This window comes from Triticum dicoccoides, chromosome 5B, assembly GCF_002162155.2.
Source record: "Triticum dicoccoides isolate Atlit2015 ecotype Zavitan chromosome 5B, WEW_v2.0, whole genome shotgun sequence".
Lineage (NCBI taxonomy): Eukaryota > Viridiplantae > Streptophyta > Magnoliopsida > Poales > Poaceae > Triticum > Triticum dicoccoides.
In genome coordinates, this window is record NC_041389.1 from 362,624,925 (window position 1) to 362,639,797 (window position 14,873).

The 14,873-nt window shown below is 40.2% G+C and overlaps 1 protein-coding gene across 1 annotated transcript; it reads left to right on the plus strand.

Annotated features, from left to right (window-relative positions):
* The first annotated feature begins 10,077 nt into the window (after positions 1-10,077).
* On the plus strand, positions 10,078-14,144 carry LOC119309086 (zinc finger CCCH domain-containing protein 59-like). Its single transcript, XM_037585171.1, has 10 exons — positions 10,078-10,236; positions 10,307-10,586; positions 10,792-10,915; positions 11,043-11,162; positions 11,365-11,482; positions 11,776-12,194; positions 12,316-12,616; positions 12,703-12,799; positions 13,313-13,458; positions 13,677-14,144. Exons 1-10 carry the CDS (start codon positions 10,144-10,146, stop codon positions 13,803-13,805), a joined length of 1,827 nt encoding a protein of 608 aa, XP_037441068.1. The 5' UTR covers positions 10,078-10,143; the 3' UTR covers positions 13,806-14,144.
* Positions 14,145-14,873: the final 729 nt, after the last annotated feature.

Sequence of the window (14,873 nt, forward strand, 5' to 3'; positions counted from 1 at the left end):
GATCACATACTCATATTGAGCATCCATTCCATGTTCATGCTCTTGATATACCGTCTCTCTATTCTATCATTTTGCACAATGGTAGAATTTACAACTTTGTGCACCATAACAATTGCTACACCCTTGTGTGTAGAACAAATGAATTTGCTCCCATGAATGCATTATATATCATTCTACATCATTTGGATACGCATCTTGCGCCTTGCTATGAACCATCTTTTCGGACGAACTCATGCTTACATGATGGACGATTTGTGTGCGCTAACCATTGTATTTCCAAGTGTTGATTGTGTTTGCTCTTTTGGCATGTATACCAATATGGAGACACCTTGGAGTACTTGGATAGTTCCATGCCTTCAACTCCGTCCAACTACAAGTCTGTCCATGGCAACTGTTTCCATGGCGATGAGGTTTACAATCCGAGGTCGGATCTTTCCCGGGGGGGGGGGAGATGATGTGGAGCATCCTATGGACATCACCATGTCAAGAGCCACTTCGCCAAGTGACACGTGTGACATCTACATCATGCTTACACAGGTGAATCATCTCCTTTACACGTGTCCACTTGTACCCTTCGAGGATGGTATACTACTTGACCCCTCTCTCGTGTGCATACATAGGTGCGAGCGGAGCTACACATTATTCGAGGAGGAGCCCAAGTGGAAGAGTGCAACCACACCATCCACGAGGAGAACACACGGAAGAAGGAAGCTCGCCAAGTCCAAGGAGAAGGACGGGAAGACTGCAAGGAAGACGGAGGCGAGTAGATGGAAGAAGAAGCACCATTCAGAGGACCCCGTGCGCACGACCCCTATGGACCCCGTGCGCACGACCTATCTAGAGAGTTCCTGGATACCCCGTGCGCACGGTCCCCAAAAGACCCCGTGCCCACGGGACCCTCGTGCCCATGGGGGTGACTTAGCCCGTGTGCACGGGCCTGGCTACAAGTTGGCCGGGGCCCCTTTTGCCCCTCCACTCGTCCCTCATCTCCAGCCACCTATATATTTTGTACCCAAGTCATTAGTTAGGGTTAGCAAAGTAGTTGATAGACATTAGAGAGCTTTTCTCCTTGTATCCACTCCTCTAGGAGATCAGGGCCTCCTAGGAGAAGATCCTGAGAAGACTATCATCAAGACCTCTTTCCTCATAGGATTGGGACGAACTAGTTACCTCTTGTATCTTCTTGTGTTGGAGTTGGACCTTTCACTACTAGGAAAAGGCATGCTAGTGGAGCACCAGTTTTGCCTTCTAATGGCGCACTACTGGTGCGCCATTAGTATCTGGTGCTTTAATGGCGCACCACGTAGTGCGCCATTAGTATTGCCCATAGTGCGCCATTAAAATTCCTCCCAGGGTAATGGCGCACCACATAGAAGTGCGCATTAGTAACAATTTTTTTTCAATTTTTTTTATTTTTTTTCAATTTTTCTTCGTTTTTTTCGTAATCTCAGGTCACTATGGCTTAATCTCGGGTCAATATGCTTAATCTCAGGTCAAAACGCACTCCGTGGTCAAACTTCCCAAAAGGTCACCCATCCTCACACTACTCCAGCCCAAGCATGCTTAACTTCAGAGTTCTATCCAACCCAGCAACAGCTCACTTCACAGGCACTTGTTGATATATCTAACATATCAATCCTATTATACCTTGTTGATGTCTAGGACTTTGTTCATGTTCATGACTATGATGAAATTTTGAAAAATACTTCCCGGTCATATTACGTATCATATTTTGAAAAACAATTCAATTTTTTTTCAAAACCATTTTTTTTAACTTTTTTGCCTCTAGATCTTGAAAGCCCCGTAACTTTTTTCTGTTAGGTTTTTGGGGATTTTGAAAATGTTTAACGGGGTTCTTCCCCCCCCCCCCCGTTAAATTCGGATGTAACTTTTCGAGTAGATGCTTTTTCATATATAAAACTTTTTAATCCGAGTTCATATGCAAAAGTTATGCCCATTTTACAAATTTCCAGAGAGATTTTGCAAATAAAGTCGAAATTCATATTTCTAAATTTTCCCAACAACTAGACCACATATTACATGGGACACTTATTTTCTTTTATTTTTTGACATTTCCATCATTTTCTTTTATTTATTTAAACTGAAAAAGCAGTCCAGGGGGGGTGCATTCGGTGTTGGGCCAAGTTAGTAATGGCGCACCGTGGGGTGGTGCGCCATTACTAGTTTAACTAGTAATGGCGCACCGCACACACGGTGCGCCATTACTAGTTTTGGAAAAAAATAAAAAAATGTGAATTTTTTTTTATTTTTTTGAAAAAAACTTAGTAATGGCGCACCAGTGGAACTAGTAATGGCGCACTGTCCGCTGGTGCGCCATTACTAACAAATTTTTTTAATTTTTTTTTATTTTTTTTCAAAACTATTAATGGCGCACCGTGGGTGTGGTGCGCCATTACTATGTCAAACTAGTAATGGCGCACTACCCCCACGGTGCGCCATTAGTAGTTTTGAAAAAAATTTAATTTTTTTTTACTAATGGCGCACCGTGGGATGTGGTGCGCCATTAGTATTTGCATACTAATGGCGCACCAACACATGGTGCGCCATTAGTATTTAGTAATGGCACACCACATGTACAGTGCGCCATTAGAGTCCATCCTATCTATAGCCCTTTTCCTAGTAGTGTTTGTATCTCTTGTGTGTTCTTGAATCTAGCAGATGTGTGATTGGATCAAGTCAATTTGAGTGTTTCCTATCTCTTGTGTTCTTCGTGTTCATCGTGTTCTTTGGGATTTCCCTTCCAATTCATGAAAGATCTCCATCTAGGGTTCCACCCTACAACAAAATGCCATGAAACTTTTTGGAGATTTTTTCTGGCAAGAAGAGACCCTGGAAGCTTCTGGAGGCCACGAGAAGAGGCTCGTGGGGCCTACTAAGCACCAGGGTGCGCTAGGGGCCTCTGCAGCGCCCTGGTGGATAGTGGGCCCCACAAACAATGCCTTGACCTACCTCCGACTCTATAAATACTCTAAAATCCCCAAAAACTAGGGGAGTCGACAACATACTTTTTTTGTCGCCGCAAGTTCCAGAACCATAAGATCCAATCTAGAGGCCTTTTTCAGCACTCTGCCGGAGGGGGCAACGATCACAGAGGGGTTCTTCATCATTCTTGCTGCCCCTCCGATGATGCGTGAGTAGTTTACAACAGACCTACGGGTCCATAGTTAGTAGCTAGACGGCTTCTTCTCTCTTTTTGATTTTCAATACAATGTTCTCCTCGATGTTCTTGGAGATGTATTTGATGTAACTCTTTTTTGCGGTGTGTTTGTTGGGATCCAATGAATTGTGAGTTTATGATCGGATCTATCCATGAATATTATTTGAGTTCTCTCTGGACTCTTTTATGCATGATCGTTATGGCATCGTATTTATTATCCTATTTATTGGTTTGTTTTGGCCAACTAGATTGGTTTATCTTGCCATGGGAAGAGGTGCTTTGTGATGGGTTTGATCTTGCGGTGCTTAATCTCAGTGACAGAAAGAGACATGACACACATGTATCGTTGCAATTAAGGGTAACAAGATGGGGTGTAATCATATGTGAGATTATCTTGTCTACATCATGTCATCTTTCTTAATGCATTACTCTGTTTTTCCATGAACTTAATACACTAGATGCATTCTGGATAGCAGTTGATGTGTGGAGTAATAGTAGTAGGTGCAAAATAATTTTGGTCTACTAATCTTGGACATGATGCCTATATACATGATCATTACCTTGGATATCGTCATAATTATTTGCTTTTCTATCAATTTCCCAACAGTAATTTGTTTACCCATCGTATGTTATTTTCTTGAGAGAAGCCTCTAGTGAAAACTATCCCCCCTGATCTATTTTCTATCATATATTAAAACCAAAAATACCTTGCTGCAATTTTGTGTGTGTGTGTTTTAGTTAGATTTATTTATCAAATCATATACAATTTAATCTATCTCAATACCCTTGAGGGATTGACAACCCCTCTACGCGTTGGGTTGCGAGTATTTGTTGTTTGTGTGCAAGTGCTATTTACATAGTGTTGCTTGGTTATCCTACTAGATTGATAACCTTGGTTTCATAACCGAGGGAAATACTTATCTCTAATGTACTTCATCATCCCCTCATCTTCAGGGAAATCCCAACGGAACTCACAAGTAGAAGGAAGGATTGTTGGCGCCCTTGCCGGGGAGACATCATCAACATCTATTAGTGCATACACATAAACTCTCATCTCCTTGCAATTACTTTATTTGCCATTTGCCTCTCGTTTTCTTCTCCCCCACTTCTAAAAAGTTTTCAGAAAAATACAAAAAAAAAATCCTTTGCTTTTTTCTTGTTTGATCCTTTTTGCTTGCCTTGTTATTATGGCTAGTTCTTCTCTTGTCTCGCTCACCCCTGAAAATGAAGTCCTCACTTTTAAGCAAAGGGGGAGAGAATTTAAAAGATGCTTGGCATAGAATTTGTAATGCTCATAATAGATATATTCGTAAGCAATCCACTACTGTCCTTCTTCGCAATTTTTATGTGGGCATTACTACTTGGTATAGATCTATTCTTGATACTATTACCGGAGGGAATTTCTTGATGTGTCCCTCTATGGATGCTTTTAATGCTATGGGAAATTTAGTGGGATCACCACCTATCATTATCAATGAAACAATTTTAACTATTGAGCATGTTATGCAACGACTAGATGCTATCGAAAAGAAAATGCTCACTATAGAACATATTGACAATTTGGATGAAAAGATCCATAATCAGGCCACTCGAATTGGGTCAAAATAGGGGACACTCTTAAAACACTAAAAGAGAAAATACTCGTAGTTAATGAGAGGGTAGAAGAGAGCCCCGCTCAAATTGATAAGTTGGAAGAATTTTTTAGTAACTTGAGCTCAAATTTTTCTTCCATTAAAACTATTGAAAAGACTCCTCCTAGTAAGAACTGCAATTCACCTATGCTCCTAAGAACAAGGGTGCCACTTCTAGTAGCAACGAAGATCTTAAAATGATTAGTATCCACCCCGATTTTATTGAGTTGATAAAGAAACCTACTCACAAGAGTGAATTCTTTAATTTTATTCCTAGGAGTGTGGTCATTAAGAATATGCATGTTATATGTCTAAAGAATTATGAATGTATGATGGAGGGAAACCAAAGATGACAATACTTCAATCTATGCATTATGCCTAGCTAGGGGCATAAAACAATAGCCCTTCTTGGGAGGCAACCCAATGAATAAAATGAAATTTTCACTTTTTATTTCTATTCTTGTGTGTTTGCGCAATTATGCTACTGTTGTGATTGTGTTTTAGTGTTTTAGTTAGTGTTTGTGCCAAGTAAATCTTTTGGGATGATTTGGGTGATAGTTGATTTGATTTTGTGCATTAACAGAAACTTTTGTGTCTAGTAGCAGAATTGTAAAATTCGCTGGAGCGTGATAAAATTCTGAATTGTTTACACATGATTGATAAACAAATTGCCTACATTGTCTAAATTTTTCAGAATTTTTAGTCACAAAAGTCTAGTCAAAGTTCATATTATTACAAACTATTTTGTTTTTGACAGATTCTGTTTTCGTTGCATTGTGTGCTTATTTTGATGAATCTATGGATTCTATCGGGGGTTATAAGCCATGGTAAAGTTATAATACAGTAGGTACAATGCAATAATAAAATATGAATGGGTTTGCAATAGTACTTAAAGTGGTGATTTGCTTTATTATACTAACGGATCTCATGAAAGTTTTGTTAAGTTTTGTGTGATTGAAGTTTTCAAGTTTTGGGTGAGATCACAATGGTTGAAGGAATAAGGAGTGCCTAGAGCCTAAGCTTGGGGATGCCCAAGGCACCCAAGGTAATATTCAAGGATTCCCAAGCAACTAAGCTTGGGGATGCCCTGGAAGGCATCCCCTCTTTCTTCTAACGACCATCGGTAATTTTACCTGGAGCTATATTTTTATTCGTCACATATCATGAGTTTTGCTTGGAGTGTCTTGTATTATATGAGTCTTTGCTTGTTTTGCTTTTTAGTTTGTCACAATCATCCTTGCTGAACATACTTGTTTGAGAGAGTGACTCGCATATCATGATTTGTTAGAATACTCTATGTGCTTCACTTAAATTTTTAAGCTATGCAGTTGCTCTAGTACTTCACTATTATCTTTTTAAGCATGGCGGTGGTTATATTTTAAAGAAATAAACTCTCATGCTTCACTTATATCTTTTTGAGAGTTGAAGAATTTTAAAGAAATATTTATGCTCTCGTGCTTCAGTTAGATCTTTTTGAGAGTTAAAAGAATAGTAATGGTAATTTGCACGAGATATGATTTTGGTCCCAAAGTGATAGATATTCAAAAGGGATATAATAAAAAGTTTCATGAAGATCATTGGATATTAAAACTTGATTCCTTGCAATAGTTTTGCGATATGGAGATAGTAATATGTGAGTCATGTTGGTCAGTAATTATGCTTTAGTAAGAATATTGGTGTTGGGGTTTGTGATTTCCTATGCAAGCAAGAAAGTCAATAGTTATGCAATGAAGTTACATATATCCTACTTGTGGTGCATTATTCAGTGTTAGTTATGGTTAATGCTCATTTATGATCGTTTTTTTCTTGATTGATCGCTTCTCAATCTATTTGCTAGCCTTCATTTATACTAAGCAGGAATACTGCTTGTGCATCCAACTCCTTAAACCCAAAGTTGTGCCAAATGAGTCCATCATACCTATCTATATGCGGTATTTTCATGTCATTCCAAGTAAATTTGTATGTGCCAACTCTAATTTTAAAATGAATTTTCTTTTTGTGTGTCAGTACTGCTCATGAGGCGGCAGGGGGTGGCCTATATTTTTTCATGCTAGATGTGTTATTATCAAGATGAGTGTTTATTCACTTGTCATTGCACGAGAGTGCGGCATTAATAGGGATGCACAGTCCCGAAATGAAAAAGAAATTTATACAATTTTTATTTTTATTGAGTCTCCATCTTCTCTTATAAAGCACCAACTAGATAACACTATTATCATACTTGCGCATTGCATATAGATAACATTTGAGTGTGTTTCATGAATGGATCAATGATTAAGCATAATGGGCTAGGGATAGCTTTCTTTAATTTTGATATTTCAAACCACATGGTTGCTTGTTGATATGCTTGAGTATTGATGTCTTCATGTCAAATTATAGACTATTTTTTTGAATCACTTAAAGTCCAAAATGTCCATGCTACAAAAGAAAAGAATATGTGATGAACATGATAGGCAGCATTCCACATCAAAAATTCTGTTTTTATCATTTACCTACTCGAGGACGAGCACGAATTAAGCTTGGGATGCTGATATGTCTCCAACATATTTATAATTTTTGATTGTTCCATGCTATTATATTATCAACTTTGGATGTTTTATATACATTTACTAGCAACTTTATATCATTTTTTGGACTAACCTATTAACTTAGTGCCTAGTGCTAGTTGTTGTTTTTTACTTTACAGAATATCAATACCAAACGAAGTCCAAATGCCACGAAACTTTTTGGAGATCTTTTCTGGCCAGAAGAGACACTGGAAGCTTCTGGAGGCCACGAAAAGAGGCTAGTGGAGCCCACTAGGCACTAGGGCGCTCTAGGGGCCTTTGGCGTGCCCTGGTGGGTAGTGGAGCCCACGGGCACCGCCTTGACCTACCTCCAACTCTATAAATACTCTAAAATCCCCAAAATCCTAGCGGAGTCAATGAAATACTTTTTCCGCCGCCGCAAGTTCCAGAACCACAAGATCCAATCTAGAGGTCTTTTCCGGCACCCTGCCAGAGGGGGCAATGATCACGGAGGGGTTCTTCATCATCCTTGCTACCCGTCCGATGATGTGTGATTAGTTTATCACACACCTCGGGTCCGTAGTTAGTAGCCAGATCGCTTCTTCTCCCTTTTTGATCTTCAATACGATGTTCTCCTCGATGTTCTTGGAGACCTATTTGATGTAACTCTTTTTTGCGATGTGTTTGTTGGGATCCGATGAATTGTGAGTTTATGATCGGATCTATCCATGAATATTATTTGATTTTTCTCTGGACTCTTTTATGCATGATTGTTACAACCTCGTATTTCTTCTTTGATTTATTGGTTTGGTTTGACCAACTAGATCGATTTATTTTGCCATGGGAAGTGGTGTTTTGTGATGGGTTCAATCGTGCGGTGCTCAATCTCAGTGACGGAGAGAGACATGCCACGCATGAAACGTTGCTATCTTTACCTAATAATAAAGCAAATTGGGTTTCTTTCGTCCGTCATGGCATTTTTTCAGAAAAGTCCCTCTATTTCAGAGAATTCAACCCGCAGTTCTGTTTTAAGTTACGAAGCGTTATTTTCATATTTTACACAAAAGTCCCTGTCTTTTCTTGAAATCAACCCGCCATCCGGATTTAAGTCACACCCGAACCATTATTTTACATTTTTCGAACCCCCCTGATGTTTTAGGTAATTCATCCGCGGATCATATTTAAGTCAAACAAATGCTTTTTGAAATCATCCATATCTTTTAAACCGTAACTCCGATTTGAACATGTTATATATGAAATTTGATTAGAAAAATATGTAGAATATGAATATGAGATTATTTTTACCTGTTAAGTATTTTTAAATATTATTTTGGAATATATTTGAGTCAAATCAAATGATTTTCTAAATTACCTGTATCTTCTAAACCGTAACTTCAATTTTAACATATTATATATAAATTTTTATTAGAAAAATGTGTGAAATCTAAATATGATGTTAGTTTTACCTGTTAAATAGTTTTAAAATATTGTTATGGAAGCAAACTTATAATTTATAGCGCAAAATTCGTTTTTTTCATACCGGCGGCGATCCGGATTGCAAATAAATACCCCACTATAACCATATACGAAAAAGAAAACATCGATAACTACACGTGCATACCTCTGAAAAATGTCGCAAGGGAAAACAACAGATTTCTCATCGCGAGAGTGAGAGAAAGCGAGCGAGAGAGAGAGAGAGAGAGAGAGAGGGAGAGAGAGATGGAGAGGGAGGAGAGAGGGAGAGAGAGACGCCTTAGGATTAACCATATTCAACACACATTTTTTGTTATTTTGTGTGAACACCGAGGTCATCGCCAGCGAGGGTGAGAAGGAGGATAAGCGGCAACATAAATACGATGCCTCGGAAAATAAAGGAGATGGACCTACTGTGGTCTTGAGTGATGATTGTTGAGTTAAGAATGTGTGTTATGTTTTCCCTCCCATTGCAACGCACGAACTCTTTTGCTAGTTAAGGGTAATAAGACGAAGTTTATTCATACATGAGTTTATCTTGTCTACATCATGTCATCTTTCTTAATGCACTACTCTGTTTTTCCATGAACTTAATACGCTAGATGAATACTGGATAGCGGTCGATGTGTGGAGTAATAGTAGTAGATGCAGAATCATTTCGGTCTACTAATTTTGGACGTGATGCCTATATACATGATCATTGCCTTGGGTATCGTCATAATTTTTTTTATCAATTGCCCAACAATAATTTATTTACCCACCGTATACTATTTTCTCGAGAGAAGCCTCCAGTGAAAACTATGCCCCGGGATCTATTTTCTATCATATATTAAAACCAAAAATACCTTGTTGCAATTTTTATTTACTTATTTTATTTTGTGTTTTAGTTAGATTTATTTATCAAATGCTATACAATTTAATCTATCTCAATACCGTTGAGGTATTAACAACCCTTTACACGTTGGGTTGCGAGTATTTGTTGTTTGCGTGCATGTGTTGTTTACTTTGTGTTGCTTGATTCTCTTACTGGATTGATAACCTTGTTTTAATAACTGAGGGAAATACTTATCTCTACTGTACTGCATTATCCCTTCATTTTCCAAGAAATTTCAACGCAGCTCACAAGTAGCAGATGATCTTGGTAAATGTTTTGCTTGGTTTTGAAGGAAAAGGAAATTACCAAGTCGAAATGGTGAATTTCCAGAAGTCAAATCACAATTGGAGCCTAGCCGTAACGGGCCAGGCCACACGGGGAGATGAGCTGAACCGTAACGGGCCTAGCCCGAAGTGGCCACAGATCGAGAAGTCTCTTTCCTCCCCCTCCGGTGCAAGGAAAAACCTGCTCAAACCCCTCATGGCCGCCGCCCCGTCACCGGCGCCGCCGCGGATCCTCCTCGCCGGCGACGCCCACGGCCGCCTACATCAGCTCTTCAAGCGCGTCAAATCGGTATCCTCCGCTCTCTAACCTCGCATTCTAGCTGGTTTCGTCTTCTCATTCGTGTATCTGTGCGCCCCAGGTGAACCAGTCGACGGGGCCGTTCCATGCGCTGCTCTGTGTGGGGCAGTTCTTCCCGCCCGAGGCCGCCGAGGGGGACAGCCCGCCGGGGGACGTCGCGGACTATCTGGAGGGACGGGCCGCCGTGCCCATCCCGACCTACTTCACCGGTGACTACGGCCCCACTGCGCCTCGCCTCCTCTCGAAGGCCGCTGCTGACGCCCGAGGATTCAACCCCGGCGGCATCGAGATATGCCCCAACCTATTCTGGCTCAGGGGCAGCGCCCTCTTCAACCTCCACGGTCTCTCCCTCCCTCATTTGTTTGTTTAACCGATCTGTCAATAGATTACTTTACCAAGAGTCCTGTTCATTTGCTACATATTTGCAGCTGATAAACCATTTCATGTGACAATGTGAGCTAATTTACCTGACAATGAGCATATGAGATCATTTGTATGGCATGCTTGTTTTAATTGCCATTGATTGGTTTCCCCTTCTGTTTGTAGGTTTATCGGTGGCTTACTTGTCCGGAAGGAAAGGGTTAGGAGGGCCTGGCTGCTACAGCCAAGATGACGTTGATGCCCTGCGGGCTCTTGCCGAAGAGCCAGGAATTGTTGATTTGTTCTTGACATATCCTTTGTTCCATTTTAACATTCTTTTTAATATCTATTAGTGTTAATACCAAGAATATTTTTATTGTCAATTTTGAAAGCATCAATCATGCATAATTGGTTCCCTTGACGATTATGAGATGCACTAACGAATGGCCAGCTGGAGTGGTGGATGGCGCTGATACTTCTAAGGTGCCTCCTCAGGTCTTGGATCCTCAGGGGTATGATCCTGTTGTTGCCGAATTGGTTGCCGAGATTAAGCCAAGGTTTGGTTTCTAGACTCATATAGTAGCTTAATTGTTGAGACTAGCTTCTCCTTGAAGCACTAATTTGAATTTTTGTAAACGTTGATATCATACACTGAGATTTCTATGATACCATCCTAGCTTTTCCAACTTTTTTATTGTAAACCAGAAAACAGAAGTGTGCCAAATTCGCAAAATATGTGACATGATTTGTTTCTTGCAGATATCACATTGCAGGTACTAAAGGTATATTTTATGCAAGGGAACCTTATGTGAATGATTCCTCTCCCCATGTTACCCGTTTTATTGGACTTGCTAATGTGGGAAACAAAGAGAAGCAGGTATACTTGCACTTAACAAAGTCAACTTGTCCTAAAATACTTTTATGTGTATACTTCTGTTATGCCATTACATTCTGTCCTTTATTGCTTTCACGGTTTAAGAATTTTCCTCCTGTCATTCAGTTTCAAAAATAAGATCCATTTGTTCACATATATCTTGTGCTGCTGTTAATTTCAGTTATGTAAATCTTCTGTTATAATATATTTTTCCAGTGTAATTCTGCTGCTGCATTGATAATCTGTTTAACTGTCAAGTCATTAATTGGCTACTCCTTATTGCATATACTTTTCAGAAATTTATTCATGCGATTTCTCCTACTCCAGCATCCACCATGTCCAGTGCTGATATTCATGCGAGACCTCCAAATGCTACTTTATCACCATATGCTGCTCCAGCAAAATCTGTTCATGTTGAAGACACTCCAAAGCGTCCTGCTGAAAGCACTGATTTGCAATATTGGCGTTATGATGTCAAGCGGCAACGACAAGGGCAAACTGATGGAAGTCTATTGTGTTTCAAATATACATCCTCAGGGTCCTGTCCTCGAGGGAGTAAATGCAACTTCAGGCATGATGAGGAAGCCAGGGAACACTGCCAGAGAAATGTCTGTTTTGATTTTCTAAACAAGGGAAAATGTGAGAGGGGCCCTGAATGCAGGTATGCTCATAGCCTTACTGAAGAGGCTGCTGCAATGGATGCAAAACCCCGTAGGTGAGAGGAGTTGTCCAAATCTATCTATCTATCTATCTCTCTCTCTCTCTCTCTCTCTCTCTCTCTCTCATGCATTCAGTAATCAGTTGTGGTACTCATCCTATAATTTTGTTAACTGTAGTGAACGACGACGTGTTGAGAGCAGTTGCTGGTTCTGTTTGTCAAGTCCAGATGTCGAGTCACATCTTGTTATTAGTATCGGTGATGGTTACTACTGTGCGCTTGCAAAGGGACCACTTGTTCCGGACCATGTTCTGGTGATACCGATTGAACACTTCCCTACTACAATAGCGATGCCTGTGGAACCTGAGGCAGAGCTCAGGAGATATAAGGATTCACTGGGCAAGTATTTTGAGAAACGAGGAAAAGCAGCAGTATACTTTGAGTGGGTTTCACAGCAGTCTCGCCATGCAAACCTTCAGGTAAGGATACCTCTGTAGTATGATTTGTTCCATGCATTTCATTTTTTGTTACAGTGGATATTAATCCACCAAATTTCTTTGTGAAGGCTGTCCCCGTACCATTGTCAAAGGCAGCTAATGTTAAGAAGATCTTTCACCTAGCAGCCCAGCGATTGGGATTTGAATTTTCTGTTGTGAATCCAGGTGCGCAATTATGTAATTTTTTTTATATGGCCCGACTTAATGTAAAGGAAAGACACAAACATAAGCACATTCTTTCAATCCATGCAGCAGGATACATGCATTGTTCTGGTTACCTACTTGTCATTATTTCCAGTTTAAGAAACTTCCAGAAACATATTGATCTTTCCACCAATTATCCTATTGGGCGGCATTTTCCTATTGTGATGCCAATATTACTTCTACATATGATACTGCTACTTTCAGAAAGCCTTCGAATTGTAAACATAGGTTGATCTTGGTCTCATGTCAAGTCATGTTCTTATGTTATTTTGTGAGTCATATGGGGGATTAGATAACTGAAATTAATGGATTGCAAATCATTGTCCTGTGCAAATAGCCTTTTCAGCTTGTTCTATCGATTAAATGGTTTAACTCTGATCACAAGTAAACTATAGCTGTATATCCTTTTTTTTACATAAAATATTTGTGCATGTATCCTATTGCTAAGCTCCTTTTTGTTTTGGCTTATGACAGATGGTGATGCTAACCAAGGTAGAGAACTGTTAAGGTCGCAGTATGACGGCAAATCGGGCTTGTTTTATGTAGAGCTCCCGGATGGCACACTACTCTTGCATATAATTGACAGTGGTGAGAAGTTCCCTGCCCAGTTTGGACGTGAGGTATGTCAGAGATGATCATTGATCCATTTTTTAGTTTCAAATGATAACCTGATACCTCAGCAACCTAACTTTGTCAATCTCAAGACATACTTCAGTAACTTACTTGGTTAATCTCAATGCACAACTCGCTTACAAGGCAATGCCTGAAATTGATGTTTGACCAATACACGAGTGCGATCCTACAGCTGCAGCTGAGTCTTTACTTGTACCGGTGACAGGTATTGGCGGGATTGTTAAGCATGGCAGACCGTGCAGACTGGAGGAACTGTAAGCTTTCCAAGGAAGAAGAAGTTAAGATGGTGGATGATTTTAAGCAAGGGTTCCACGAGTTTGATCCTGCTGAATGACAACATGCTCAAGCCACCTATCTCTTGGAGGTTGATGATGTATGCCTGATGTTCATGACTTCTTAAGCGAAGCCACTGAGACAAGTCCTAGCGTGTCCCCAACAGGTGAGCCGGGCCATGATCCAAAACCTGCTGCGGATTCGCGGTTTTGTAGCTGACCGTTACGAGTGCGTAGGTTGGTCAGGTATAACTACAAGAAATGAGAATCTGACAGTCACAAGAAATTTTCATTGTTGAGGAAACTGGGCAGTTGATGGTTGAATCCAGCCATTTTTTTTCAACCTGCCATTTGAGTCTGTACCGCTTTCCTCTCCCTTCTTTGTTTGAACTCTAGAAAAAAAACCCAAGAAATATGTTGTCATAGATGTAGTACGACGCACCCTCCATCACAATCCGGCTTTTGTCATAAATTTGTGATAGATATTTTTTTGTGGGGGATAAATTTGTAATGGATGTTCATCTGGGACGAGAAACTGCTTATACATGTTGAAGGAGTAAGTGACATCACATGGAGTGGGAACTAATACCATTAACCAATGTCTCCTACAGGAAAAAATCAAAAGAAAAAATTGCATGGAAATGTTTACATGAGATCCTTGCTTGCTTGCTTTGGAGTTTTGGCAAATCGGCAGTGTACCTATTGGCGAGAAGCCCTTCATAGGAGACATCAATGGCCACGTGGGTATGTCTATCATAGATTGTGAAGGGAGCAGACCTCAATGACCACGTGGGGAATGTCTATCATAGGTTTTGAAGGGGTGCATAGGGCTTTGATTATACCAGCATGAACCAAGGAGAGAACGCTGCTAAAACTTCTCACCGGCATATTAATTTCATACAACGAGAGGGCCAAAGTGTGATAGGATGCTTGGTTGAGACCAAGACATGGCTAGGTTGAATTAAACAGGATGCGGGTTTTGATGTGGACACCCTCCGGGGGACGGTTGGAGCAGTCATCATGGAAAGTTCATTACAACCGTCAATGAAAAGATTGGTAGTTGCTTTGACTCATTCACAGCGGAGGCAGTTGCAGTGAGGTTGGAATGAACCTTGCACGTAATTGGATAC

Coding starts and splice junctions, on each gene's coding strand:
- LOC119309086 (XM_037585171.1), top strand. CDS start 10,144: ATGGCCGCCGCCCCGTCACCGGCGCCGCCGCGGATCCTCCTCGCCGGC. Junction 11,483..11,775: donor TGGGAAACAAAGAGAAGCAG/GTATACTTGCAC, acceptor TATACTTTTCAG/AAATTTATTCATGCGATTTC. Junction 12,617..12,702: donor CTCGCCATGCAAACCTTCAG/GTAAGGATACCT, acceptor TTCTTTGTGAAG/GCTGTCCCCGTACCATTGTC.